Consider the following 27,664-nt stretch of genomic DNA (forward strand, 5'->3'; position numbering starts at 1 on the left):
GGCGTCCGGGGTGCCGCCCCTCCCAGAACTCTCCAGACTCTTCTGGGGCTTGCTGGGGCTGGCAAGGCTTCGGGGAGGGTGGAGTCGGTGCGAGAAGGTGGGAGGGGCTGGGAGGGGCTGGGAGGGGCTGGGAGGGGCTGGGAGGGCCTGGGAGGGGCTGGGAGGGCCTGGGAGGGGCTGGGAGGGGCTGGGAGGGCGGGAGGCAGGGTGGGGGTGGGAGTGTTGACGCTGCTCCCCTAGACGCGTTACAATGGGGTGCTGCCTCTGACCTCATGGGTTAGTAAGCAATCCGGATGGGAGGACCCGAGTCCGCTCAAAGTTGTAGGGCGGGGCGGGTGGGGGTGGGGGAACACCGGCTGCGCATTTTGGTTGTTGAAGGAGCCCCCACCCTCAGGGGCTCCGCAATCAGAACATTATCAAACTGGATCGAAGGCGGCGGGACAATAGGTGAGCCTGGAGGGCTCTCACTGAAATGGAATGGCAGTAGGCAAGATTAATAGATCCGTGTTTGAGAAAGTGCTGGAACGTTCTATAGTTTTAGTCTAAGGTAATGGGGCATTGACCAATCAGGGAAGGGGAGTCCTTTGGTAAGCGCCAAGGTGGGTGGGATTTGTTAGTGCTGCTGGAAAGAGGTGGGGGAGCTGATCTGTTAGTGTCTTCAGATAGGAGTTGTTCCAAAGACTGGAGAAAGATTGCTTGTTGGCGCTCAGTCTCGTCGGAGAAAGTTTGTGAGGGTTTGATTGGGTTCTTAGCAGCCATTTTCAGACTGCCCCAATAGTACTCCCGACAAATCCCTAACTGAGGGTAAGGGAGCTGTGGAAGGTAGCTAAATCGAAGTGTGGAGATTAATGTCTCCTGAGGAGACCAGACTATAAAATAATCTTAGTTCATTAGGAGGACAGGTACAATCGCAGAATAAACATCACAGCTAAAGGAACAAGACAGTTGAGTTAGGGCCTGTGAAAATTGAACACAGTGTATGCTAACTGCCTCCCACTTGCTTCCAGTTCGCTAAGAATACTTTAGTCCCAAAAGCACTCTCTGTGAAAGAAGGGACTGGAAAAAGATACTTGTACACCGAATTTATGGCAGCATTATTCACAATAGCCATAAGGTAGAAGCAGCCCAAGTGTCCAAGGAGGGAATGAATAAATAAGCAAAATGTGTTATATACTTATAATGAATATTATTCAGCTTTAAGAAGTAAAGAAACTGACATATGCTGTAACATAGATGAACTTTGAGGATATCTTTCTATGTGAAATAAGCCAGTCACAAAAAAGAAATTACTGTGTAATTCTATTAATAGTAGTCAAATTGATAGAGACAGAAAGTAGAATAGTAGTTGCTGGAGGGAGGAGGGGAATGGAGAGTGGCTTTAATGGGTATAGAATTTCAGGTTTGCAAGTTAAGTTTTCTGGACGTTGGTCAACAATATGAATGAACTTACTGCTGAACAGGACACTTAAAAAACAGTTAAGATGGTAAATTTCAAATTATGTGTATTTTACCACAATTGAAAGTAATAAAAAAGCCCTGTGCCAAAACTTTACCTCATTTTTTCTTCTCAGGCCTCGGAAGACCATGGCTGCTGCTAAGGGAATGGCCATTGGCATTGACCTGGGCACCACCTACTCCTGCGTGGGGGTGTTCCAGCACGGCAAGGTGGAGATCATTGCCAACGACCAGGGCAACCGCACCACCCCCAGCTACGTGGCCTTCACGGACACCGAGCGGCTCATTGGGGATGCCGCCAAGAACCAGGTAGCCATGAATCCCCAGAACACTGTCTTTGATGCCAAACGTCTGATTGGCAGGAAGTTTAATGATCCTGTAGTGCAATCAGATATGAAACTTTGGCCTTTTCAAGTAATCAATGAAGCAGGCAAGCCCAAGGTATTGGTGTCATACAAAGGGGAGAAAAAAGCTTTCTATCCTGAGGAAATCTCTTCTATGGTACTGACAAAGATGAAGGAGACTGCTGAGGCTTTTTTAGGCCACCCCGTTACCAATGCTGTGATCACTGTACCAGCCTATTTCAATGATTCTCAACGCCAGGCCACCAAGGATGCAGGCGTGATTGCGGGTCTCAATGTGCTAAGAATCATCAATGAACCCACAGCTGCTGCCATTGCGTATGGCTTAGATAAAGCAGGTCAGGGAGAGCGACATGTCTTGATCTTTGATCTAGGTGGAGGCACATTTGATGTGTCCATCCTGACCATAGATGATGGAATTTTTGAAGTGAAGGCCACAGCTGGGGACACCCACCTGGGAGGGGAGGACTTTGACAACAGGCTGGTGAGCCACTTCGTGGAGGAGTTCAAGAGGAAGCACAAGAAGGACATCAGCCAGAACAAGCGGGCCGTGAGGCGGCTGCGCACCGCCTGCGAGAGGGCCAAGAGGACCCTGTCGTCCAGCACCCAGGCCAACTTGGAAATTGATTCACTTTATGAAGGCATTGACTTCTACACGTCCATCACCAGAGCCCGGTTTGAAGAGTTGTGTGCAGACCTGTTTAGAGGCACTCTGGAACCTGTGGAGAAGGCTCTTCGGGATGCCAAGATGGATAAGGCTAAGATCCATGACATTGTGTTAGTGGGGGGCTCCACTCGTATCCCTAAGGTTCAGAGGCTGCTGCAGGACTACTTTAATGGTCGTGATCTCAACAAGAGCATCAATCCCGACGAGGCAGTGGCCTACGGGGCAGCGGTGCAAGCAGCCATCCTGATGGGGGACAAGTCTGAAAAGGTACAGGATCTGCTTTTGTTGGATGTGGCTCCCTTGTCCCTAGGGTTGGAAACGGCTGGGGGCGTCATGACAGTCCTGATCAAGCGCAACTCCACCATCCCCACCAAGCAGACACAGATCTTCACCACCTACTCAGAAAACCAGCCTGGCGTGCTGATCCAGGTGTACGAGGGCGAGAGGGCCATGACCCGAGACAACAACCTCCTGGGGCGCTTTGACCTGACTGGAATCCCTCCTGCACCCAGGGGAGTGCCCCAGATCGAGGTGACCTTCGACATCGACGCCAACGGCATCCTTAACGTCACGGCCACAGACAAGAGCACGGGCAAGGCCAATAAGATCACCATCACCAACGACAAGGGCCGCCTGAGCAAGGAGGAGATCGAGCGCATGGTGCAGGATGCTGAGAAGTACAAAGCTGAGGATGAGGTCCAGAGAGAGAAAATCTCTGCAAAAAATGCTTTAGAATCTTACGCTTTTAACATGAAGAGTGCAGTGAGTGATGAAGGCTTGAAGGGCAAGATTAGTGAGTCTGATAAAAAGAAAATACTGGATAAATGTAATGAGGTCCTTTTGTGGCTGGAGGCCAATCAACTGGCTGAGAAAGAGGAGTTTGATCATAAGAGAAAGGAATTGGAGCAGGTGTGTAACCCAATCATCACAAAACTCTACCAGGGAGGATGCACTGGGCCTTCCTGTGGGACGGGGTATACACCTGGAAGGGCTGCCACAGGCCCCACCATTGAAGAAGTAGATTAATCTTATCTGGAGCTGGAGGGTTCTAGGGTGCCTCTAAGGTGAATTTTGTTCCCCTCATCTTCAAATTGACTGTCCTGAACCTAAGTTACCATCCCTTTGGGTTCTGACAAAAGAGTCTTGTATACCACCTTTTCACAATCCATGTTTCTGACTCAGGAAAACTAGGCCCCTCTGAACCATTTGATGAATTCGAATGTCATTTATTTCTGACCTCCCCAACTTTCTTCCTGTGTGGATGGTTAAATGTCACTCAGTAAATTTCTTCCTAAAACAAATTTCTTCTGGTATCTTTATTGATTTATTAGTTTTAAGTTTATTATTTTTTTATTTTTAAAGATTGATTTTAGAGAGAGAGAGCACGCACATATGCGTGAGCATATGTGAGAACGCTGAGGGGAGGAATAAAGAGAGGAGAGAGAAACCCTAGTGGACTCCACACTGAGCTCAGAGCCTGATGGGGGCTCCATCCCACCACCCTGAGATCATGACCTGAGCCGAAACCAAGAGTCGGATGCTCAAATGACTGAGCCACCCAGGAGTCCCTATTTTTTTTTAATTAATTGATTTAAGTCGTCTCTACACCCACTGTGGGGCTCAAACTCATGACCCTGAGATGAAGAGTCGTGTGCTCTTCTGAACCAGCCAGGCACCCCTCTTCTGGTATCTTTATAGACTGTGAGCGTACCTTGAAAAGTAAGGTAAAGAAGATTTCATGAAGAGTGTGAGTGTGGTTTGATTGTGAAATCATTGTGATTAATTAAACTGGTAAGGGGAAAGTACTTGAATTATCATGAGCTAATTGTTTCAAGCAGGAAAATAACTTTTGATCATCAGGCGCCTTTAGCTCCAGCTAGAGCAGTTGCTATCTATAGTTTCTGCTGGTACTCAGTGATAGACTGGTTTAGGTGCTTAGGGTTTAACTGGGGGGAACAAACTTCTGCTTGATGTCCTTATGACATTTATAGGTGGGGTCTAGGACACCCAACATCTGTGTATTCATGGAGTCTATTATTACATCCTTTACATGCAGAAAACATTTTTACAACAAACTGCTGACAAATGGATACTTTTCTGCAAGATGAGAAATGGAGGATTTAGTAGTCTTACTCCTCGAAAAAAGTATTTTCACCTATTGTGTCATAATCTCACATATTTATAAAACCCTTAGGGGCATGAGTATAGAAGTCTGTGTAACTGTGCACTTGTGTCCTTTAGTGTTTGAGGGGGCATATTTGGAAGTAAAATATTAGAATAGGAATTTCTACCCCTGAGCAAGCTTCTGTTTGGTTTTAGTCCTTTACAGGACAGCCCTAGGCAAAAGGGTGTAAAAAACATGGACTGAGATTGGGTTCTTGGGAGAAAAATGTTTATTGGGAACCTTTGATAAAATCAAGATTAGTGCTCTGGCTCCTAATCTCGGCGACTCTGCAACATTTTATTTTTTAAACTTTTTATCGAATATAGAAAAGTGCACAATCAGGAGTTTTCCCAAGTTCCTCGACAGTTTTCAAAAGAGTGTCTGTAGGGTGTTAGCACCGTGGGCGGCTCTATCAAGAAAAAACCCCGGAGAGGCGACGAGCCTCTTCAAACACTCGGGTAACAGCTCGGACTAGCGCCTGCGTGGTGGAAGCCCGCCACTCTGGGAGGAAGTGGGAAGACAGGAAGACCCGCCCCTTTCCCGGCTTAAACGCCCCCTCGGCTCTCCCCTGCCCGCTTTCCTGGAGTCGCGAGTCAGCCGCGCGCTCCTGTCATTACTCAGAGCTTCCGCGGCTTTTCTCGCTGCGCCTGCGCGATTCCGTCCCGCCCCACGCGCGGGCTCGCTTCCCAGTTGCCGCCCGGCCCCAGGCCCGCGGTTCCCGGCCCTCGCCTTCTCGGTCCGGCCGGCAGCCCGCGGCTTGAGCACCATGGTAGGTACCGTGACGTCACAAGGGGGGGCGCCCTGGGGGAGCGCGGGCGGGCCGGACTGTTGGAGACGGCGCGCGGGGGAGGGGAGGGTCGGGGGGCCGTCTAGGTTTTGACCCTCGGGACCGGAGTTGGGCTCTGGGGTTTGCCCTCTGTTCTTAGTTGCTACGCCTCGCATTCGGGGGGGACACACTTGGGAGCAAATGGGATTTTTTTTCCCCCTTATGCGGGGAAAAAAAACAAAAGAAACGCGCGGGAGAGTTGGGGACAGGAGGGGAGGGAAAAGCTAGACCTCAGGGAGTATTTCTGTGACGGAGGGTGAGAATGGGATGCTTTCTACAATTCTGCCCACTGGGAGTTGGGGGGGTGTGGGGGTGGGCAGGAGCCCAGGAGAGGTGGTCGATTGAGAGACCGACCCGGAGAGCTCGAGGGGTGCAGGGCAGAGCGTCTCTCTGGAGCTTTAAGTCATGCTAAGTGAAGTGTATTTGGGCTCCAGGTGGTCCTCCCTGTCAGGGTATTGTTTTCCGTGAAGTTTTGAGAACTGCCAGAGATGTGGTGGGGATCCCAATACCAGTATTTGGGAATACAAGCAGAGGGAGGGACACTCCTTCCTACCGTGTACCGTCCCAGGTGATGGTTTTTCCTCTCTCGCCCAATAGCTCTTCTATTCCTTTTTCAAATCCCTGGTGGGCAAGGATGTGGTCGTGGAACTCAAGAATGACCTGAGGTAGGCACCTGTTCGAGCAAGTCCGTTGGGGGTGGGTAAATGCGGGGCTCTGGAATCTCTTTGACAAGTATTATTTGAGGGCTGTATGAAGTGGGAGAGATACAAAAGAAATAAATGACCTGTGCCTTAAGCTTAAAGTACTAGAGAGCCGTCAGAGGGCAGAGGCATCAATAAAGTTTTTTTAACAAAACGAACATAGTTTTGTTTTTTCTGACCCAATTATAGAAATGCATGAATCAGTTTCACAAGTAAAGGTGTATCACAGGGGTGTTTGTAGTTTTATTTGCAATAGCCAAAAATTGGAAGCAAATAGTCATCTATAGGGAATGGGTTAATTAAGTTGTGGCACTTCCGTAATATACAACTGTCACGGAGGAATAAGATGTATTGATATGGAGAGCTGTTGCAGAATAGTAGATGTGGCACAATCTCCATTTTGTTCAAGAAAATGTAAAGGATAAACCAAAGATCAGTGCGGTCCCTTATGTCTGTACTGCTTTTACAGCCTCTACCCCCTTCTGTCATTAGCTCCTAATTAGCATCCAGGACATGGATAAATGCTGTATCCTTGGAGAGACATTTTTCCTGGTCCTTCTAGCCAAGTAGTATCTCTCATATAGTCTATTTTTTTCCTAGTGTGTGCTTCTTAAATTGTGATTTCATACAAGTATGTTTATTGTTTACGGCCTGTCCTTCCTACAGGGCCAGGACCATGTTTAAGCTCACTTTTGTGTACCTAATGTCTACCATAGGCGTGGTATATCGTAGGTGCCTAATAAGTGTGTGCTGAAAGAAAGAAAAATAGCTAACATTTGAGAACATCCTATCAATTAAGCGCTATTCTGAATACATTTATTAACTCGTTTAATTCTCGTAACAACTCTATAGGGCACATACTGTTATTGCTATCTTAAACATGAGGAAACTGAAGCATCAATAGGTTAAGAAACTTGCTCAAGTCTACACAACTAGTAGATGACACAGCCAGAACTGAAGTCCAGTTCTGTCTGGTGTGCGCACATTTACGCACTCTCTCATAAATTAAAAACAATTGGTCAGAGAGAGACAAATACCATACTCATACGTGGAATTTAAGAAAATTTAAGAAACAAGGGCGCCTGGGTGGCTCAGTTGGTTAAGCGACTGCCTTCGGCCCAGGTCATGATCCCAGGGTCCTGGGATCGAGCCCCACATCGGGCTCCCTGCTCGGCGGGAAGCCTGCTTCTCCCTCTCCCACTCCCCCCGCTTGTGTTCCCTCTCTCTCTGTCTCTCTCTGTCAATTTAATAAATAAAATCTTTAAAAAAAAAAAAAGAAAATTTAAGAAACAAAACAGATAAGGGCGCCTGGGTGACTCAGTCGTTAAGCGTCTGCCTTCGGCTCAGGTCGTGATCCCAGGGTCCTGGGATTGAGCCTCACATCGGGCTCCTTGCTCCGCAGGGAAGCCTGCTTCTCCCTCTCCTACTCCCCCTGCTTGTGTTGCTTCTCTTGCTATGTCTCTCTGTCAAATAAATAAAGAAAATCTTAAAAAAAAAAAAAAGAAAGAAAACAGATGAACATGAGGGGAAAGAAAAGATAGAGGCAAACCAGAAAACAAACTTTTTTTTTTTTTTTAAGAATTTATTTGACAGAACGAGAGGGAGAGAGCACAAGCAGGGGGAGCGGCAGCAGAGGGAGAGGGAGAAGCAGGCTTCCCGCCGAGCAGGGAGCCCGATGCGAGGCTCAATCCCAGGACCCTAGGATCATGACCTGAGCCGAAGGCAGACACTTAACCAACTGAGCCACCCAAGCGCCCCCAGAAAACAAACTCCTAACTATAAGAACAAACAGGATTGCTGGAGGGGAGGTGGGTGTGGGGGCATGGATTCGATGGGTATTAAGGACCAACACTTGCTGTGATGAACCCTGGGTACTCTATATTAGTGATGAATCACAAAATTCTACACCTGAAGCTAACATTGCACTGTATGTTAACTAACTGGAATTTAAATAAAAACTTGAAAAAAAGATAAAAATGGGGTCATATTCTTTATGCACCTGTGAAACTTGCTTTTCATTTGGCAGTATGTTGTGGATATTTTCCATGTCAATAAAGTTGATCTTTAACATTTTTTTTTTAAAGATTTTATTTATTTATTTGATGGCGAGATAGAGAGCACAAGTAGGCAGAGCGGCAGGCAGAGAGAGAGGGAGAAGCAGGCTCTCCGCTGAGCAGGGAGGCTGATGCGGGGCTGGATCCCAGGACCCTGTGATCATGACTTGAGCTGAGGGCAGACGCTTAACTGACTGAGGCACCCAGGCGCCCGATCTTTAATATTCTTAATGTCTCTATGGCATTTTTATTAGCTGGTGGGAACTAATTTAATCAAGACTTTGCTGTTGGACATTTAGGCTGTTTCCAGTTTCTTTTACAAACGATGCTGCCCTGGACATCCTTATGTGTGCAACTTTGTACACATCTTTTTTTAGGAAAAAAAGTCCTTTAAAAAAATCCTTTAAATGAAGTATACATTTAAAGTATTGTTACTTATTCCCTGACTCTCCTTTAGAAACTTCTATTTATTTATTTAATTTTCTCAATTTTTAATTTAAATTCCAGTTAAAGAGTAATTTAGTTTCAGGTGTAGAATTTAGTGACTCATCACTTACATTCAACACCCAGTGCTCATCACAAGTGTTCTCCTTTTTTTTTTTTTAAGATTTTATTTATTTATTCATGAGAGACAGAGAGAGAGAGAGAAGCAGAGGGAGAAGCAGGCTCCCAAGGAGCAGGGAGCCCAATGGGGGACTCGATCCCAGGACCCTGGGATCATGACCTGAGCCAAAGGCAGACGCTTAACCATCTGAGCCACCCAGGCGCCCACAAGTGTTCTCCTTAATACTTAACTTTTTTTTAAAGATTTTTTAAAAGATTTTATTTATTTATTTGACAGAGAGAAACGGCGAGAGAGGGAACAAGATTTTATTTTTAAGTAATCTCTATACCCAAAGCGGGGCTCAAACCCACAACCCTGAGGTCAAGAGTCGCATGTTTTAACAGACTGAGCCAGCCAGGCGCCCTTTCTTTGGAAACTTTGAATCAGTGTATCCCAGTACCCCCCTGCCCCCCAAAATAGCTCCCACATTTCTTTGTGAGATAATTTCTCAGTGTGGGAAACATTGACATGGTATTGATGGCATATAGATTGGGGCCATATAGCGAGACAAGAATGGAAGTCAGAACCACCGAGGCAGTTCTGTGAGATGATTTGTTTTTGGTTTTCCTCTTTTCTCCTTTCTGGGTCTTCCACATGGCAAGAATAACTTACGTTATAGCCCCATATCCTAATACAGGGACGAGATTTGAAGGTAGTCCAGTGGTATAGAAAAAGAGCTCTTTCTCTCGTGCTTCTTTTCAGACCATTGTTGTGCCAGATATTAAGAGACAGAATGAAATGACACCACCTATGCAGTTTCAAAAGTCACTTCACCACTGCAGATGGTAATAGGGTGTTGTCACAGTCTTCCCAGCAGCGAGGGATGTGGGGAAACCACCACTGAGGAAGTATGTCTCTCAGGCAGTGGATTTTAAAGACTTAGAATTTAACAAAAATTGGGGGTCCAACAGAGAACTGCCAGCTTTATTTTTAGCAAGATAAGGACTTTTTTTTTTTTTTAAGATTTATTTTAGAGAGTGAGGGGGAGAGAGTCTTTGTTTGTTTTTTTTTTTTTAGAGGGGCAGAGGGAAGAGGAGGGAGAAAAGCGGACTCCATGCGCAGTGCAAGCCCCATGCTGGGCTCGATCTCAATCCTGAGATCATGACCTGAGCCAAAATCAAGAAAATAAGAGTCCACAACACTTAACCAACTGAGCAACCCAGGCACCCCAGGGGGAGAGAGCCTTAAGCAGACTGAGCGTGGTGCCTGATGCGGGCTCGATCTCATGACCCTGAGATCACGACCTGAAGACCTGAAAGTGGCTAAAACCAAGAGTCTGATGCTTTTTTTTGTTTAATATTTTATTTTCTTTGCAATTCTTTTTTTAAGATTTTATTTATTTGAGAGAGCATGAACGGGGGGAGGAGGCAGAGGGAGAGGGAGAAGCAGACTCCCCACTGAGCAGGGAGCCTGACACGGGGCTTGATCCCAGGACCCTGGGATCGTGACCTGAGTGGAAGGCAGACACTTAACCTACTGAGCCACCCAGGTGCCCTCAAGAGTCTGACGCTTAAGCAATTGCACATTATAATCATTTCATTAAAATTTTTTTAATAACAAAAAAATCGCAAGGGCAATTAAAGAGTTATTCTTAGGGAAGAAAATACTGACAACCTTTAGCATACTACATACGCACTCAACACAATGCTATACTACCTGTGTTTTGTTTTGTTTTGTTTTTTAAGATTTTATTTATTTGACAGAGAGAGACACAGTGAGAGAGGGAACACAAGCAGGGGGAGTGGGAGAGGGAGAAGCAGGCCTGCAGAGCAGGGAGCCCGATGCGGGGCTGGATCCCAGGACCCTGGGATCATGACCTGAGCTGAAGGCAGACGCTTAACGACTGAGCCACCCAGGCGCCCCTAACCTGTGTTTCTTTATCTCAGACTTATAAAACCTTTGAGCACACATCAGTGTTTGAGAACCACAGTTCTAAGGAACATAGAATCTGGTGATGGCGTGTAGGTGGTTAGGATAAAGGCAGCCAGGATTGAGGTGTAATTAGACCTTGGCTTGTAGAAGTCAAACTAGAAAGAATTATAGAGATGTTAGGAAAATGTCGCGAAATGATGGGGACATGGGTCATGGAGGATGGTGAAGTACAGCTCAGGATTTGAGGTTGTGAGACTGTTGAGGCCATGGACAGAAAGTAAAGAAGTTGGGAGAGAGGTAGCATGACTTGGAGCCCTGGTGTTCTGAAACATTTCAGAGGGCCCAGGGACTGAGGAAGGGAGAGGACGTCCCTGTGCCTGCATCATCAAGAACAATGTTAAGCTACTTTGTCTACTTTACATATGGGGTTCCAACAAATGTTTGAAAATAGCTGATGGTTTGGGGATCAGACCGATGTGAACTCGAGTCCCTGTTTCTCCTACACTTGGGCACATTACACAGTCTCTGAGACACAGTCTCTGAGCCCCTGTTTGGTAATAGCTACCTTGTGAAGTAGCTGTAAAGATTGCAAATACTATGTGGAACACAGGCCTAGTTTATAACAGTTGTTTAATACTAGCTGCTAAGAGTGCCTTGGTTTTAGGAGATGATATGAGGTCCAAAATAACACACTGCAATAAATGCATTGTCTTTCTTGTTCCTGGGCTTAGGAATGCCCCGTTTTGGTTCTCCCTTTTCTGGCTTCCTCAAACCTTGACTTCCCCAGCCATGTTCTTATCCATGCTCTGAAATCATCTGTCTTTTGATTTTGGTGTAAACTGATTTGGTTCTTTCTTCCTTCTCCCCCAATAGCATCTGTGGAACCCTCCATTCTGTGGATCAGGTAAGATACATGGGAGCCTAGAATGAGGTCTCGGGGAAGGAGAAGGGAGAGTTTCAGGGCTGGGTACTTGCATCTTGTCTCTAGAGCTAATGACGGTGTTCATCTTCTTTTCTTAGTACCTCAACATCAAACTAACTGACATCAGTGTTACAGACCCTGAGAAATATCCTCACATGGTGAGTTGGTGATGGTGAAGAGGAAACAAAAGGAGGACGCTCCTGGGTGGATAGCTGACATGCTTTTTTTTAAGATTTTATTTTTATTTATTTGAGAGAGCATGCGCGTGAGAGTGAAGCACCCTGAGATCACTCCCTGAGCCAAAATCAAGAGTCAGATGCCCAACTGACTAAGCCACCCAGGTGCCCCAGACCGTGGACAATTTTAAGGGTGTTTTCTTATTTGTCTTTCTTGGTCTAGTTATCAGTGAAAAACTGCTTCATCCGGGGCTCAGTGGTCCGCTACGTGCAGCTGCCGGCCGATGAGGTGGACACACAGTTGCTACAGGACGCAGCAAGGAAGGAGGCCCTGCAGCAGAAACAGTGATGGTCCCTCCCCTCCCTGTCCCTCTTCTGTTGGTGACCTTTCACCTCAAGTCGCAGCCCAGGACCCCTCCCTCCCATATTTGAGGGGTTTTTGTCTTTTGTTTTTTTCCTTTAAGGGATGAGTGGATGAGAATAATAGTGGGGAACCGCTCTCCTCTGTTGAGGAGGGGAGGATAAGTAGGCTGGGGAACTGCAAAGCCTGCCTTGTCCTCAGCACCTGCCTTTCTCACTCCGTCCCAGGATATGGTGGGAGAATCGCCTAAATCTCTCCAGGGCAGCATGTGATTCATTTTGGGGGTGGAAGGAATCTGTCCCGCATCGGGAATAAACTTATGATGCATATTTGAGTTCTGGTTCTGCGTGTGTTTTGGGAAGGAGCCTGGAGAGTAGGAAAGGAATGTTGAATTCACCCAAGCCCTGCTACTCTATTACCCCAGGCAAGAGTCCAGCCCAACTTCCTAGCATTGTCTGCCACTCTTCTCCCTGGTGTAAACCATATAATCCCTCACCTGGGCTACACCATGTTTCTTGAACATGCCCCCACCTGTATGGCTTGCCTACGGTGGCCTGCTCGTACTGTAATCACAAGGAGTACCTGCTGCCTTTCTATCTCTGTCCTGTTAACCTGACAGTTAATGAGACACCAAAATGCATTTGATGCTGCCGGATTGCCTCCTCAACCCAGCCACCCTTCATATAGCTTTCTGACTATAACCGATTAATACGAGTGGCATAATTTTTATTGTGGAGCGTTAGAACTGGGAACGAACCAAACCGGCTCCTGCAGGAAACAGGAGGTTCCGCTACACAGGAGTGCTCGGCACTAAAGGACCTTCCGGGCCGTCCAGCGTGACGCCTGCTTCTGCGGGAGGCACCGGCGCTCCGGGAGCAGGCTGGGCGCCCCCGGGGTCCTCGGCCGGCAGCGCCCGACCCGCGGGTTCCCGGGCTGCCCGCTGGGTGCCGCCCTCCCGCCCGGCCCGCCCGAGGACCCGCGCGGGGTGCCCGCGGTGGCGCCTGACGGGAGCGCGGTCCCGGGAGCGTCCTTCGCTCCTGTGCCCGCGCTCCGCGCCGTCCCTCGTGAGCTTGGCCGGCGGCGGGCGGCGCGGACCTGGGCGAGTGTCGGGCGGGGCAGCCCCCGCCCGCGCAGGCGGAGCACGGCCGCCCGCGCCAGGACCCGCAGGCCCGGAAACGCTCGTTGTCACAAAGCCGGGGCGGGGGGGAACACGTGGGCTCCCACGGCCCGGCGGCGGTCGCAGGGAGCTGGGGTCGCCCGGAGAACCGCCCACCGTCCCCGCTCGCCCGACTCCTCGGCTCCGGCCGCCAGGCCGGTCCACCTTCGGCCGGCGTCCGGCCGCAAGGTGGCTGTCCGGCTCGGCGTGACCACCTCCCGCCAGTACGTACCTGCGGCCCGAGCCCGCGTCCTCCCGGACGCCGAGGGGCTGGCTAGCGCGAGCCTTCCGCAGTCCCCGAGCACGCACGATCATGGGGAGTCTCCCATCGGCACTGCCACTCCGAGAGCCAGGCCCTTGGCTCTTAAGGCCGGGTCAGACCTCCAGCCCTGGGGGTCCCGGACGCCTGCGATACAGGAGTCCCCACGGGGTCCCCTGTGTTCTCCCGATAGGACGCCTCTGGGTCCCTCAGTCATCCCCTGTCTCTCTTGCTCCTTAGGTTCTCTTCCACCTCGTTCGGACTCCCTGCGTAACCATGTCCATCCTGTATGTCTCCCCTCATCCCGACGCCTTCCCCAGCCTCCGTGCCCTTATAGCGGCGCGCTATGGGGAGGCTGGGGAGGGGCCGGGCTGGGGAGGAGCCCACCCCCGAATCTGTCTCCAGCCACCTCCGACCAGCAGGACTCCCTTTCCCCCACCCCGCCTGCCCGCCCTGGAGCAGGGGCCCGGTGGGCTCTGGGTGTGGGGGGCCACCGCTGTGGCCCAGCTGCTGTGGCCGGCAGGCCTAGGGGGCCCTGGCGGTAGCCGGGCCGCCGTCCTGGTCCAACAGTGGGTCAGTTATGCCGACACGGAGCTAATACCAGCTGCCTGTGGAGCAACGCTGCCGGCCTTGGGACTCCGGAGCTCTGCCCAGGACCCCCAGGTGAGTGGGAAGAAGAAGGGAAGAAGGAAGAGGGGGAAATTTAGAAGAAAGAGTAGAATGGATAATGAGACAGGAAGACAGCGTGTCAGAGGTAGAGAAACACTGATCACATCCCAGATTGCCACCTGGTATGATAACCTTGGGCAGGTTTCTTAAACTGAGTCTTGGTCTTCCCATCTTTGAGAATGGAAATTTCCATGTTGAGGAACACGTTGAGAAGATGAAAAGAGGAGTGCAGAGCATAGTCTGGTGCCAGGTGTTTTAAAGTCTGGGAGTAGAAGTTTGAGGAGTCTGAAGCTGATGAAAGTGGTTACTGAGAAACATAGGAAAAGACTGGAGAGAAGAGAGGCAAGTGGGGTGGGAGTGGTAGCCGTGCTCGGGGAGATGGGGAAGGAAGAGGAGAGAGAAACTAGACCAGACTGAGGCTGTGAGTCCTTCCATAGCAGACCACCTCTTTGCAGAGTTTTGAGCACATGGTGGATCCTTAGTATTTCTTCAATGAATGAATGAGTGAATGAGATGATTATGTGACCCTGGCTTGCTCTCTCATATTCTGCTTACTCTGTCTACCATAGAGGTCCCCTCTCTGGAATGCCTTGTCCCCCTCAGCGTGATTTATTTTTCTTCATAACACTTACGGAGAAAAATAGGGTAACTTAGGGAGAAAAATAGGGTAATGCATTCTGTATTTGCGCGTTTACTGTCTCCCCTACTGGAGTGTAAGTAAACTCCACCAGTCAGGGTCTGTGCTTGTCTCCACGTTATTTATAGAGAAGTGCCCGACCTATAGTAGGTGCTTAATAAATAAATACTTCTTGAAGCAATTACTGCGTTGATTCATGCAGTCTTTAACTTCTGATGTTTAATACATTGCATCTGGCACATAGTAAGTGTTCAGCAGGAATTTATTGAACCAATGGGAATACTTTTGTTATGACCATTTGGCCTCAGGTGGTGATTTGTGGGAGCAGAAGGGGGCCACATGGATTGGGTGGGGATTGAGGCAGGCCAAACCTTGTCTCATAGCCCTTCCCTCTCCCGCTAGGCTGCCCTGGGGGCCCTGGGTCGGGCCCTGAGCCCCCTGGAAGAGTGGCTTCGGCTGCACACCTACCTGGCTGGGGAGGCCCCCACGCTGGCTGACCTGGCGGCTGTCACAGCCTTGCTGCTGCCTTTCCGTTACGTGAGTCACAGGGGCCTGGGGAAGAATGAGGGCGGCTCTCCTCAGACTAAGGGTGTTTCATTTCTTTTCACCCACCCAGGTCCTGGACCCCCCTGCGCGCCGGATCTGGGGTAATGTGACGCGCTGGTTCATCACGTGTGTCCAGCAGCCAGAATTCCGGGCAGTGCTGGGAGAGGTGGTTCTGCACTCGGGGGCCAGACCCCTCTCTCAACAGCCAGGTGAGGAGGGCTTCCTCTGGGCCTTCTCTGTAGCTCACTTTCCTTTTTTCTTTTAGGAATGGCGAGTCACTCGGGAAGGGGCCTGAGGGAGGGTGAAGTGGGAAACCAGCACGGGGAGCCCTGGGGCGGCTGGAATGGCCCATGCGAAGCATCATGGCATGGTTAACAGAGAGGGTCCCCAGTGGGCTAAGGTGGCGTTTCTGTGCCTCTCTCTAGTTCCTGAGGTCCCTGCACCCCCAAAGACGGCTACTCAACTCAAGAAAGAGGCAAAGAAACGGGAGAAGCTAGAGAAATTCCAACAGAAGCAAAAGACCCAGCAGCAGCAACCCCCCCCAGCAGAGGTGAGAAGCTAAGGGTCGAACTGGAAGGTTGGCACCATGGTGGGTGGATGATTTCTCTGCCTATATCTTTTCCCTCCCAAGCAGAAGAAACCAAAACCAGAGAAGAGGGGGAAACGGGATCCTGGGGTCATTACCTATGACCTCCCAACCCCAGCTGGGGAAAAGAAAGGTACAAGAAGGGGAAAGGACCCCCACCCTTCATTTCCACCCTCCTCAGCTGCTGCTTTCCTTGGTGTTAGCCCTTCCTGCTCTGCCCTTGCTCCCACCACTTGGCTTTGGAGGATTTGCACAGCCCCCCAGATTTCCCAATGCCTGTCTGTCCTATGACGTGAGCCACAGAGGCCCGGCGCCTCTGCTGGCCCATTGTCCCAGCTGCTCCCATTCTCAGGCACTGACCCTCCCCATGTCTCCCCCAGATGTCAGTGGCACCATGCCGGACTCCTACAGCCCTCAGTATGTGGAAGCTGCCTGGTATCCTTGGTGGGAGCAGCAGGGCTTCTTCAAGCCGGAGTATGGAGTGAGTGGGCTCTGCTGCCCAGGCCTGGAGGACATGTGGGAGGGCGACAGCAGGGCTGAGGGACCCCTTGCCTGGGAGGGGGCCGGGAGAGGTGATGGGAGGCCTTAGCATGTGCCCATCCTTCCTCCCCCATCAGCGTTCCAGTGTGTCCGCACCAAATCCCCGGGGAATCTTCATGATGTGCATCCCACCCCCCAATGTGACAGGCTCCCTGCACCTGGGCCACGCACTCACCAATGCCATCCAGGACTCCCTGACGCGGTGGTAAGCTCCTATTCTCTCCTTCCACCTGTTCCCTCTGCCTTCTCTGCCTCCTCTCTCTAGTCCTCCCTTCTCTTCCTGAACAGTCCTCTGTCCTCTCTTCTTTCATACGGGCCCTCAGCTGTGCCCCCTCGTGGCGATCCGCTTCTCTCCCCATCAGTCCCATATCTGATCATTGGCGCCCTCCCTTAGGCAGCCAGCACCCCTCGCTTGCAGACTCTCTCGTCTCCCTTGTCTTGGTACTAAAAATAACTTTAGGAGCGCCTGGGTGGCTCAGTTGTTAAGCGTCTGCCTTCGGCTCAGGTCATGATCCCAGGGTCCTGGGATCGAGCCCCACATCGGGCTCCCTGCTCAGCGGGAAGCCTGCTTCTCCCTCTCCCACTCTCCCTGCTTGTGTTCCCTCTCTCGCTGTGTCTGTGTCTGTCAAATAAATAAATAAAATCTAAAAAAAATAAAAACTTTACTTTGAGTTAAACAAGAAATATGTAAATATGTTTTTGTAAGAAATTTAAAGCTTTAAGTCTTTTTGACTACGTCCCTGTAGACCTAGTCCCTCGTGAACTTTAGCCATTATTACCACTTTTATGTGTATCATTCCAGATCTTTTATCTGTTTACTTACAAATATGTGTATCCATAGAAATTTATAATTTTCTTTTTGGGTGGGTTTTTCTTTTTTCTATTCTTTAACATAAGAGACTTACGCCAAACATGTTACTCCACAACTTTTTTCTTATACTTAGCAGTCTATTTTGGAGATCTTTCCTTGTTCTTGTACACAGACTGACTCCGTTTTCTTTTATTGTGCCACAGCTTTTGATAGTGTGGTTATACCATAACGGAGTCACTCTCTTAATAATGGTTGTTGCCTAGTTTTTCTCTCTCGAACACCTGGCTGGAACGCACATTCCTGTATATGCTTTCTCAGGTGTGAGTGGAAGGATTTCTCTGGTGTACTACCAAGAAGTGAAACTACTCCGTTGGAGGGGCATGCTTATATTAAGTTGCCTCCACAATGGCTTCAGTGACTTACACCTCCGTGAACTGCCTGTGAGGGCATTCATTTCCCCATGCCCTTTCCGACCCTGGACATTATCGGTGTGTGTCTGCCAATCTGATGGGCAAAAACATGGTACCTCTGTTACTCCTCATTTCCGAGGCCGTGCCTGTTTGTGTTTCTCGGCCAGTCAGGTTTCCTTGTATATAAATCATCTGTACCTATCTTTCATCCGTTTTCCTATTGATTCCGTTTTTTTTCTTTAGTTGGTTGGAAGATTTAGTTGTTGGAAGATTCTTTAATATTCTGGTTACTGATGTTTTGGTTTGTTAAGTGTATTGTGAATGTTTTCGCCTGTTCTAGCACTTGCTCCTGCTCCCGACACATTAACAGCGTTCACAAGTATATAACCTAGTATTCCACGTGACAAGTTCTTTTAAAAAAGTACTTTTATTTATTTTAGAGAGAGAGCACAAGCAGGGAAAGGGGCAGAGGGAGAGAGTGAGAGAGACATGCAGACTCCCCGCTGAGCGCGGAGCCCGAGGCGGGGCTCCATCCCAGGACCCAGAGATTGTGACCTGAGCTGAAATCAAGAGTCGGATGCTTAACCAACTGAGCCACCCAGGGGCCCCTAAAAATGTATTTTAAAACAACTTTTTATCTTTGGAAGCCAGAGTTTATTATATTTTAAGTTTTAAGAAGTTTTTTTAGAGTCCTACTTACTAAATTAATTTGATCGAAAAATACTTATTGGACATCACTATGCCAGCTCTGCTCTGGGCACTGGGGATACAACATCAGATTGAGAATTTTGCAAGGAATTGAAAGCTGGAGAAACAGAGTTGTGTTAAATATACGTAACACACAACGGTCAAGTTATTAACAGAAAAGAATGAACACTTTTAGAAAACTCTTAAGGTAGCAACCTTTTATTTATTTATGTATTTGAGGGGGGGCACAAGGTGGGAGAGGGGCAGGGAGAGTGGGAGAAGCAGGCTCCCCGCTGAGCAGGGAGCCCAATGCAGGGCTGGATCCCAGGACCCTGAGATCAGGACCTGAGCCGAAGGCAGACGCTTAACTGACTGAGCCAGCCACGCACCATGGTTTTTTTTTAAGATTTTATTTATTTATTTGACAGAGACAGCGGGAGAGGGAACGTAAGCAGGGGGAGTGGGAGAGGGAGAAGCAGGCTTCCCGCGGAGCAGGGAGCCCGATGCAGGGCTCGATCCCAGGACCCTGGGATCATGACTTGAGCTGAAGGCAGATGCTTAACGACTGAGCCACCCAGGTGCCCCTTAATTTTTTTTTTTAATTCTTTTAAAGATTTTATTTATTTGTCAGAGAGAGAGGTCACAAGCAGGGAGAGCTGCAGGCAGAGGGAGAAGCAGGCTTCCCGCCAAGCAGGGAACCCGATGCGGGGCTTGGGCCCAGCACCCTGGGATCATGATCTAAGCTGAAGGCAGACGCTTAACCGACTGAGCCACCCAGGCGTTCCTCAGGCACCCTGGTTTGCCAGTAGTTCTTTAACTTTGTGTCTTGTTAAAGAAGGCCTTTCCTACCTCAAATTTAGAAACATTTTCATCTGTGTTGTTTTTTTCTTTTTTTTTTAGTTTTGAAAGTATGTCATTTTTTTCCTAACGCTTTTCTAATAGTGTTGAGTTCATGAATCGGACTAGGATTTACCTTTGTGAATATTGGGAGGTAGAGCACTAATCACTAGTTGTCCCAAACAGATTTATTCGGTTGATTATCATTTCCCTACTGATAAGAAATGTTACTTTCAACGAATACTAAATTTGCTCAGATCTGTTTCCAGACACCGTTTTGTTCCCTTAATCTGTAGCTGTGTTCCTCCGTAGTAACTCCCTGTTTGAATAATCGTAACCCTCTTCTATGTTTTGCTTTCTGGTTGGGCACAAGCCTCCTTGTTCTTTTGTCAAACTGCCTTGGCTGTCCTTGTACATCTCTCCCTGACTAATTTTAGAATTGGGAGGATTCCTCCCCATCTCCCCCTTTTCTCCTGAGTCCATTAACTCCCTGCCCAGGAGCCCCTTTTCCTTTGGTGCCAGGTCCACTGGCCCACTCACCTCGGGTCCTCTTGGCTCTTCCCACAGGCACCGCATGCGCGGGGAGACCACCCTGTGGAACCCTGGCTGTGACCACGCGGGCATTGCCACCCAAGTGGTGGTGGAGAAGAAGCTCTGGCGCGAGCAGGGCCTGAGCCGGCACCAGCTGGGTCGAGAGGCCTTCCTGCAGGAGGTCTGGAAGTGGAAAGAGGAGTGAGTGTGAAGCACCCCGTCCCCTGTCCAGATAAGACATCTGTAGCCTCCGGCCCTGGCTGCAGGGCCAGGCCCTCACAGAGGCTGAGGTTCAGTTGGCTCTGGGGCCCAGGTCACTTTCAGAGGAATGAGTGATTCCCCGTCCCATCAGCCACCTCATGTCTCCCTCCAGTCCTGGCCTGAGTGCCTCCGGGCCTGTCTGTCCACTTCCAGGAAAGGTGACCGGATTTACCACCAGCTGAAGAAGCTTGGCAGCTCCTTGGACTGGAATCGAGCCTGTTTCACCATGGACCCTGTGAGTAGGAGGGGTCTCAGGCCCGGGGCAGGAGTGGGAAGCTCCTCAGAGCGAGTAATCCGCGGAAGAGAGCACACACACTGTGGCCCTCCCCTAGGAGCCCACCACCTAAAGGAAACCACTAAGGGCTCAGCTGCAAATACCACTTCTCGCCCCTTCTCATGGCCCTTGGTTCCCTGGGAGCTCAGATTCTTCCAGGTGGCACATGATAGGGCCTCCCTGTGGAGCCTGAACTCCCAGGATTCTCTTCACTAGCACCTGTCCATAGCTGAGTGGCTTCTTGTGTCCCCATAGCCCTCTCTCCTCTTCAAGAAAAGTACTTCTCCCCTCCAGCCCTCAAAGGGGTCTGTGAGCTGGTCGGTGGGACTCTGGACAGCCGAGGTCTCACCAGATCCGGCTGCCTGGGCCCCTGGGCAGCTGGGCCCAGCTCTGCCTCCCCCTGCTCCCCAGAAACTCTCCGCAGCTGTGACAGAGGCCTTTGTCCGGCTCCACGAGGAAGGAGTCATCTACCGCAGTACCCGCCTCGTCAACTGGTCCTGCAGCCTCAACTCTGCCATCTCTGACATCGAGGTGTGCCTCCACCCCCAGCCCAGGCTGTCTCCATCTCCACCCCCAGCCCCGGCTCCTAGGCCACTTCTCTTAATACCCATGTCACAGGTGGATAAAAAGGAGCTGACAGGTCGCACTCTGCTCTCTGTGCCTGGCTACAAGGAGAAGGTGGAGTTTGGGGTCCTTGTCTCCTTCGCCTACAAGGTCCAAGGCTCAGGTAGGAGCCAGGGGCACCAGGGTCCTGGGCTGGGTGGAGAAGGGGCCAGAGCTGAGACCCACAGGCCACATGTCACCCCAGACAGTGACGAGGAGGTGGTGGTGGCAACAACTCGGATCGAAACAATGCTGGGCGACGTGGCCATAGCCGTGCACCCCAAAGATCCTAGATATCAGGTGTGGCGGGGTGCTGCCCACAGCTGGGGAGGAGTGCTGGCTAGAAGGGGCTCCCACACTGTGAATGAGGGTGGGATGGGCACTGAGCCCCTTGGCTGAGAAGAAAATTGGCTTAGAAACTCATTTTTAGGGGCGCCTGGGTGGCTCAGTGGTTAAGTGTCTGCCTTTGGCTCAGGTCATGATCCCAGGGTCCTGGGATCGAGCCCCACATTAGGCTCCCTGCTCAGCGGGAAGCCTGCTTCTCCCTCTCCCATTCCCCCTGCTTGTCTTCCCTCTCGCTGCCTCTCTCTGTCAAATAAATAAATAAAAATCTTTAAAAAAAAAGGAAAGTCATCTTCAGCTCCTTTCTGGCCCTGAAGATGGAATTGCGTGTTGGGACAACACCTCCCTGGATAGGAGGGAGTTGGGTCCAGGCCTTCTTGAACTTTTGACGTCACCGTCTGTCCCCAGCACCTGAAGGGGAAGAGCGTGGTCCATCCATTCTTGTCTCGGAGCCTCCCCATCGTCTTTGACGATTTTGTGGACATGGAGTTTGGCACAGGTGAGCAGGGGGCTGTCCTCTGGAGAGAGGAGGCCGTCAGGTGCACTCCAGTCATTCCTCTTCCCGATCGAAGAAAAAGGAACAAGCTTTTCCTGAAGCAGCAGGACCTGGGCTGGGTTTCAGGGGACTGTACTAGAGAAGGGTGGTCTGGGAGCCACATCTTTCAGCAAAAGGGGGTGGTAGAAAGAGACTCCACCGAGTCCCTCATGCCCCGGGCACCCCCACGTACACCCCAGGTGCGGTGAAGATCACCCCTGCACACGACCAGACCGACTATGAGGTCGGGCAGCGGCACGGCTTGGAGGCCATCAGCATCATGGACTCCCGAGGGGCCCTCATCAACGTGCCCCCACCTTTCCTGGTGAGACTGCTGGGGGTGCGGGGGCCAGGTCGAGAGACGGTGGGGTACCTAAGCATGGCCGTGATGGGGCCTGTCTCCCACCCAGGGCCTACCGAGGTTTGAGGCCAGGAAGGCGGTGCTGGCAGCACTGAAGGAGCGGGGACTGTTCCGGGGTGTCGAGGACAACCCCATGGTGGTGCCGCTTTGCAAGTGAGGCTGGGGGCCGGGGTGGGGAAGGGGCTCCTCGCGGCACTCCACCCCTTGATCGCCCCATCCGTGTGTCCCCACAGCCGGTCCAAGGATGTGGTGGAGCCTCTGCTGCGGCCGCAGTGGTACGTGCGCTGTGGGGAGATGGCCCAGGCCGCCAGTGCCGCCGTGACACGGGGCGACCTCCGCATCCTCCCTGAGGCCCATCAGCGGACGTGGCATGCCTGGATGGACAACATCCGGTGCGTCGGCCCCTCGATGTGGGGAGGGGCATTGGGTGAGAGGCCGGGCAGGGCGCAGGCCAGGGCACCTCCCTCCCCTGCCTGATTCCACCCCCCCCCCCCCCCCCCCGCCCCGCCCCCGGCCTCGCCCGGCAGCTGTGGTGGGGCCACCGCATCCCAGCCTACTTCGTCACAGTCAGTGACCCCGCTGTGCTCTCAGGGCAGGTGAGACCTGGGCCGGAGTTGGACACTGGCCCATCTCCAGGAGCTGTGGTTTCCTTGGGTCCTCGCTGGCGGGAGGGGGCGTGGCGAGGCCGAGCCACCCCCTCGGCACTTACTCTACCTGCAGGACCCGGATGGGCGGTACTGGGTGAGCGGGCGCAGCGAGGCCGAGGCCCGGGAGAAGGCGGCCAAGGAATTTGGAGTGTCCCCTGACAAGATCAGTCTCCAGCAAGGCAAGGCAGGGCCTGGGGGGTGGAGGGCAGAGCCGGGGCTCTGATCCTCATCTCTCCCTCCTCTGACCTCTGACCTCTGGCCTCCCTCAGATGAGGATGTCCTGGACACCTGGTTTTCTTCTGGTCTCTTTCCCTTCTCCATTTTCGGCTGGCCCAACCAGGTATGTTCCTGAGGGACTGGTTCAGGGTCGGGTGGGGACCTGGGAGGTGGGTGCTTGGCCCCCCCTCATGCCCTGCTCCGCCCCCAGTCAGAAGACCTGAGTGTGTTCTACCCGGGGACGCTGCTGGAGACGGGCCATGACATCCTCTTCTTCTGGGTGGCCAGGATGGTCATGCTTGGCCTGAAGCTCACTGGCAAGCTGCCCTTCAGAGAGGTGTGAAGACTGCCGAGACGGCCCCACAGTCTCTACCTCGCCCTGCTCCCGTGCCGCAGCTCAGGCTCAGCGTGCATGGGGGCACGGGGCTCAGCCCGGCCAGGGAGGGCTCGTGGGGGCTGAAAGCCAGCCGGGGCTGCACACAGTGATTCTGTGCCCTGGCTTCCTGGAGGAGGGAGTACCTCTAATTCCCATGAAGGTGCTGAGTGGACTGACAGGGACACCGAGGGGTCGGGGATTCGGCATGGGGCTGACTCGGTGCAGGGCCCGGGGCAGGCACTGGGGTCTGGGCGAGGAGACCCATGGTCGTGGGCCTTCCCTGCCAGGTCTACCTCCACGCCATCGTGCGAGATGCCCACGGCCGAAAGATGAGCAAGTCTCTAGGCAATGTCATCGACCCCCTGGACGTCATCCACGGAGTCTCCCTGCAGGTGGGGCTGTGCTCTGGGCCAGGCTGGGAAGGGCCGTGGGGCCGTGGCCATGGGCCCCCTGACCGCTCCCACCTCACCCTCAGGGCCTCCACGACCAGTTACTGAGCAGCAACCTGGATCCCAGTGAGGTGGAGAAGGCTAAAGAAGGGCAGGTACCGAGGGCGGGCTCTGGGGCTTAGAGTGTGGGCTGAGGGAGGTGTGGCCGCCTCAAGGCGCTCCTCCATTGACTCCACCCCACAGAAGGCAGACTTCCCGGCCGGGATTCCCGAGTGTGGCACCGACGCCCTCCGGTTTGGACTCTGTGCCTACACGTCCCAGGGTATGGCCTCCAAAACCTCTTGGCCAAGTCCCTTCCCCACGGTGGGCACGAGTCGGGAGGGAGAATGGTAAGGATTCACCCTTCGCTCCCACTCAGGTCGTGACATCAACCTGGACGTGAACCGGATATTGGGGTACCGCCACTTCTGCAACAAGCTCTGGAACGCCACCAAGTTTGCCCTCCGGGGCCTTGGGAAGGGTTTTGTGCCCTCACCGACCTCTGAGGTGAGAACCCGCTAGGTGGCCAGGGGGGCAGCACCACACAAAGGCTGCACGCTGGCCACCAGGCATCAGGCGTGGCCCATGCTGTCAGGATCCCAGCCACGGAGTCAGGTGGCCCAGCTCCTGCCCTGGAAGAGCCTTCATGTAACTGAGGGGACGGATGGACACAGGACAGACCGTTACAGTGAAAGCCTGGGGCACTGGGGCAGGCCTCTCCGTTTTCCTCCCCATACTGAGCACATGATGGTGGCTTCGGACCTATCAGGCTCCTGGAATGCAGGCCTGTCCGTGGTTCCTGCCCCCCCCCACCCCCAGGGCTTCTGCCTCCCTGCCCCTGCGCGTATGGGACCTCCTGGCTGATACGCTCCTTCTTCCCAAGCCTGGAGGCCATGAGAGCCTGGCAGACCGCTGGATCCGCAGCCGGCTGACTGAGGCCGTGAGGCTTAGCAACCAAGGCTTCCAGGCCTACGACTTCCCAGCCGCCACCACTGCGCAGTACAGTTTCTGGCTCTACGAGCTCTGTGATGTCTACCTGGTGAGGAGGAACGGGGGGAGCGGGGGGGGCAGTGGAGCCCTGGGCCTTGCTTTGCCGGTGGCTGGCCATGAGACCTGGACCAGCCTGTCACCTTCCCAGTCCTCCAGGCACAGGGAGGGCTGGAGGCCAGACCTTTTCCACCTGAGCCCTGTGCTTCCCGGCCCCTAGGAGTGCCTGAAGCCCGTGCTGAATGGGGTGGACCAAGTGGCGGCCGAGTGTGCTCGCCAGACCCTCTACACCTGCCTGGACGTTGGCCTGCGGCTGCTGTCACCCTTCATGCCCTTCGTGACTGAGGAGCTGTTCCAGAGGCTGCCCCGGCGGACACTGCAAGCTCCCCCTAGCCTCTGTGTTACCCCCTATCCGGAGCCCTCAGAGGTATGGGGTGTGGCTGGAGGGGGGGCTCTGGCCTGCCGCCCAGCCGCCCTCACCCCCTCCTCCCCCCGCAGTGCTCCTGGAAGGACCCTGAGGCGGAAGCTGCCATGGACCTGGCCCTAAGCATCACGCGAGCTGTGCGCTCCCTGCGGGCGGACTACAACCTCACCCGGATCCGGCCTGACTGTGAGCCTCAGGCCCCCACCCCCACCCGGGTCCACTCTGGGACCATCATCCGGCGCGGTGCCTCGTGTCATGTCTCCTTGGGGCCACATCTCTCCTCCCTCCCTGCCCCGCAGGTTTCCTGGAGGTGGCTGACGCGGCCACAGGTGCTCTGGGGTCGGCGGTGTCGGGCTACGTGCAGACGCTGGCCAGTGCGGGTGTGGTGGCCGTCTTGGCCCTGGGGGCCCCTGTGCCGCAGGGCTGTGCCGTGGCCCTGGCCTCTGACCGCTGCTCCGTCCACCTGCAGCTGCAGGGGCTGGTGGACCCCGCGCGGGAGCTGGGCAAGCTGCAGGCCAAGCGCAGCGAGGCCCAGCGCCAGGCCCAGCGTCTGCGGGAGCGCCGCGCTGCTGCGGGCTACCCTAGCAAGGTGCCCCTCGACGTCCAGGAGGCAGACAGAGCCAAGGTGTGTGGGGTGGGCGGGCGCTCCTTCTCCGTATCCCTCCCCGTGCGCTCGCTCCGTCATCAGACCCCGTCCCCACAGCTGCACACCTCCCAGCCCTGGGCAGTCACGGGGGAGCAGGTAGCCTGGGCCCCTTGAACAGGTGGGGTCCGTGTAATCTGTTCTCTTAAACGAAGAAAAGCCGGGAGCAGGGGCATAGCCCCGGGTCACACAAGGTGAGGATGGAGGCAGACCTAGAACCAGGTATCCTGCCTCCCAGGCAGGGCCCTTGTGCCTGCCCCGGTGCCTGGAACTTGGCATCCCACATGCCTGGAGCTGGACTGGGGACCACCTACAGTCAGAAAGCCCGGCGGGCTCACCTGGGATCTCTCCAGGGCGGGGCAGTGGGGTGAACCGCAGGGACGCACACAGAAATGAGCAGAGGCTGAGTTACGGAGCCTTGGCCGCTGAGCGGGGCTGTCTCCATCCGTTCTCCCGGAAGTCCGTGCAGGGCTCGGGGTATTACCATTGCCGTTTTACAAATGAGGGCCCAGTGGCTGCGTAGGAGCCTCTGTCCCTAACCCCTGTGCCCTACCGTCCACCCCGGGGCAGGGCTGCTGGCTCTGAGGCCCCTTTGTCTTTTGGGGCCTGACCACTCTAGCAGAAGGCAAGACCTGGGAGGTCAGGGATGCTGGAAGAGAAGGCGGGTGCTGCTGGGGAGGCTGGTGAGAATTAGGGGGAAGCGGTCTGGCCAGGCTCACACAGTCCCCAGAGTACTCCCTGCCTGTGGTCCTCAGCCATCTTTCCAACTCGGACCCCTCTGCCATCGTGGGCATGGGCTGTGCCCCCGCTCCTGGCATTGGTCTCCTCTTGGGCCTGGGTCCTCACCACCCACCGCCCCCTCTCCTTTGCTCCACCCCCAGCTCCAACAGACAGAAGCAGAGCTCAGGAAGGTGGATGAGGCCATCGCGCTGTTCCAGAAGATGCTGTGATACACCCGACTCCAGTCCTCATAACCCCCAGTGTCCACCATGGGGTGGCAGCAATAAAATATTTTGCCACAAAACCAGCTGTTGTGTGTGCGTGCTGGGGCTGGGGTGGGGCGCTGAGGGCCTGAGTGCCTGCACCCTCGGACACAGCGGGCATGAGCAGTGTGAGGGCTACCGGCCAGGCCAGAGGCACCGGGTGGGCAGAGGGGTGCATCTGTCTGGGTCTGTCCCTGGCACTGAGCCAGGCCTGAGTCACGTTGCTCACTCCCTCCCGCCAGCTCTTCTCCACTCACCTGTGCCCTGCGGCTGAGGGAGGCCCGCCCTGGTGCCGGCTGCTGCCTGTGGTCTTGTGCGGGCATGAGTAGAGGGGCCGGGGGCTGCCCGGCCTGCCGCCCCCTCCAGGCCTCCCTCCCCCTCCGCTGGGTCCCGCTTAGGTTAAGTATAACTCTGACCTAAGTGCCCTGTGATGGCACGCCCTAGCGGCCCTGCCGGAGACCCAGCAACCAGGTAGGGGACAGGCCTAGAGAGGGGACTCAAGACTCTGTGCGTGGGGTGTGGCAGGGGTGTCAGCGTGGGGGCGGGGAGGGGGATTCTAGGGGAGGAGCCTCAGCCCCTCTCCTGCAGGTGCCTGGCCCTATTAGCCTGATAAGGCCCTTAGGTAATCTGGGCGACTGAGGAGAGAGGGTGGGGGAACCAGCTGGGGACCCGTCGGGTTCCTGAGGTAAAAGCAGGTGCCCAGGGAGAAAAAACAGTTGGACCTGCCCAGGACTCGCCGCTGCCTCCTGCT

At 53.2% G+C, this 27,664-nt stretch overlaps 3 protein-coding genes across 6 annotated transcripts; all 3 read left to right on the forward strand.

Moving 5' to 3' along the window:
- The first annotated feature begins 229 nt into the window (after nt 1–229).
- On the forward strand, nt 230–3,785 carry LOC112816135 (heat shock 70 kDa protein 1-like). Of its 4 annotated transcripts, none has more exons than XM_025862508.2 (2): nt 230–276; nt 1,572–3,785. In XM_025862508.2, exon 2 carries the CDS (start codon nt 1,585–1,587, stop codon nt 3,508–3,510), a length of 1,926 nt encoding a protein of 641 aa, XP_025718293.1. In that variant the 5' UTR covers nt 230–276; nt 1,572–1,584; the 3' UTR covers nt 3,511–3,785. The 4 variants fall into 4 exon arrangements, with proteins under 4 accessions (XP_025718293.1, XP_025718291.1, XP_025718292.1 ...); XM_025862506.2 differs by lacking the exon at nt 230–276 and adding an exon at nt 302–447; XM_025862507.2 differs by lacking the exon at nt 230–276 and adding an exon at nt 329–547.
- A 1,387-nt stretch (nt 3,786–5,172) lies between these two features.
- LSM2 (LSM2 homolog, U6 small nuclear RNA and mRNA degradation associated) lies at nt 5,173–12,498 on the forward strand. Its single transcript, XM_025862389.2, has 5 exons — nt 5,173–5,417; nt 6,072–6,139; nt 11,579–11,609; nt 11,726–11,785; nt 12,027–12,498. Exons 1-5 carry the CDS (start codon nt 5,415–5,417, stop codon nt 12,150–12,152), a joined length of 288 nt encoding a protein of 95 aa, XP_025718174.1. The 5' UTR covers nt 5,173–5,414; the 3' UTR covers nt 12,153–12,498.
- Nucleotides 12,499–13,342: 844 nt separating this feature from the next.
- VARS1 (valyl-tRNA synthetase 1) lies at nt 13,343–26,954 on the forward strand. The gene is made up of 30 exons (XM_025862390.2): nt 13,343–13,544; nt 13,820–14,242; nt 15,288–15,422; nt 15,502–15,640; nt 15,857–15,981; nt 16,066–16,150; nt 16,398–16,498; nt 16,635–16,762; nt 19,870–20,034; nt 20,248–20,329; nt 20,780–20,899; nt 20,987–21,095; nt 21,177–21,271; nt 21,722–21,812; nt 22,049–22,173; nt 22,259–22,362; nt 22,443–22,606; nt 22,726–22,805; nt 22,930–23,035; nt 23,126–23,196; nt 23,284–23,409; nt 23,736–23,840; nt 23,924–23,992; nt 24,081–24,159; nt 24,256–24,383; nt 24,760–24,915; nt 25,084–25,290; nt 25,362–25,473; nt 25,587–25,912; nt 26,812–26,954. Exons 2-30 carry the CDS (start codon nt 13,856–13,858, stop codon nt 26,878–26,880), a joined length of 3,789 nt encoding a protein of 1,262 aa, XP_025718175.2. The 5' UTR covers nt 13,343–13,544; nt 13,820–13,855; the 3' UTR covers nt 26,881–26,954.
- Nucleotides 26,955–27,664: the final 710 nt, after the last annotated feature.

This window comes from Callorhinus ursinus, unplaced genomic scaffold (assembly GCF_003265705.2).
Source record: "Callorhinus ursinus isolate GAN/ISIS: 27379988/994484 unplaced genomic scaffold, GSC_fseal_2.0 scaffold59, whole genome shotgun sequence".
Classification (NCBI taxonomy): Eukaryota; Metazoa; Chordata; class Mammalia; order Carnivora; family Otariidae; genus Callorhinus; species Callorhinus ursinus.

Coding starts and splice junctions, on each gene's coding strand:
- LOC112816135 (XM_073884845.1), top strand. CDS start 1,441: ATGAACTTACTGCTGAACAGGACACTTAAAAAACAGTTAAGATG. Junction 1,485..1,571: donor CTTAAAAAACAGTTAAGATG/GTAAATTTCAAA, acceptor TTTTCTTCTCAG/GCCTCGGAAGACCATGGCTG.
- LSM2 (XM_025862389.2), top strand. Junction 6,140..11,578: donor GAACTCAAGAATGACCTGAG/GTAGGCACCTGT, acceptor CTCCCCCAATAG/CATCTGTGGAACCCTCCATT. Junction 11,786..12,026: donor CTGAGAAATATCCTCACATG/GTGAGTTGGTGA, acceptor TTCTTGGTCTAG/TTATCAGTGAAAAACTGCTT.
- VARS1 (XM_025862390.2), top strand. CDS start 13,856: ATGTCCATCCTGTATGTCTCCCCTCATCCCGACGCCTTCCCCAGCCTC. Junction 15,423..15,501: donor TGCTGCTGCCTTTCCGTTAC/GTGAGTCACAGG, acceptor TCACCCACCCAG/GTCCTGGACCCCCCTGCGCG. Junction 22,174..22,258: donor ACGTGCCCCCACCTTTCCTG/GTGAGACTGCTG, acceptor TCTCCCACCCAG/GGCCTACCGAGGTTTGAGGC.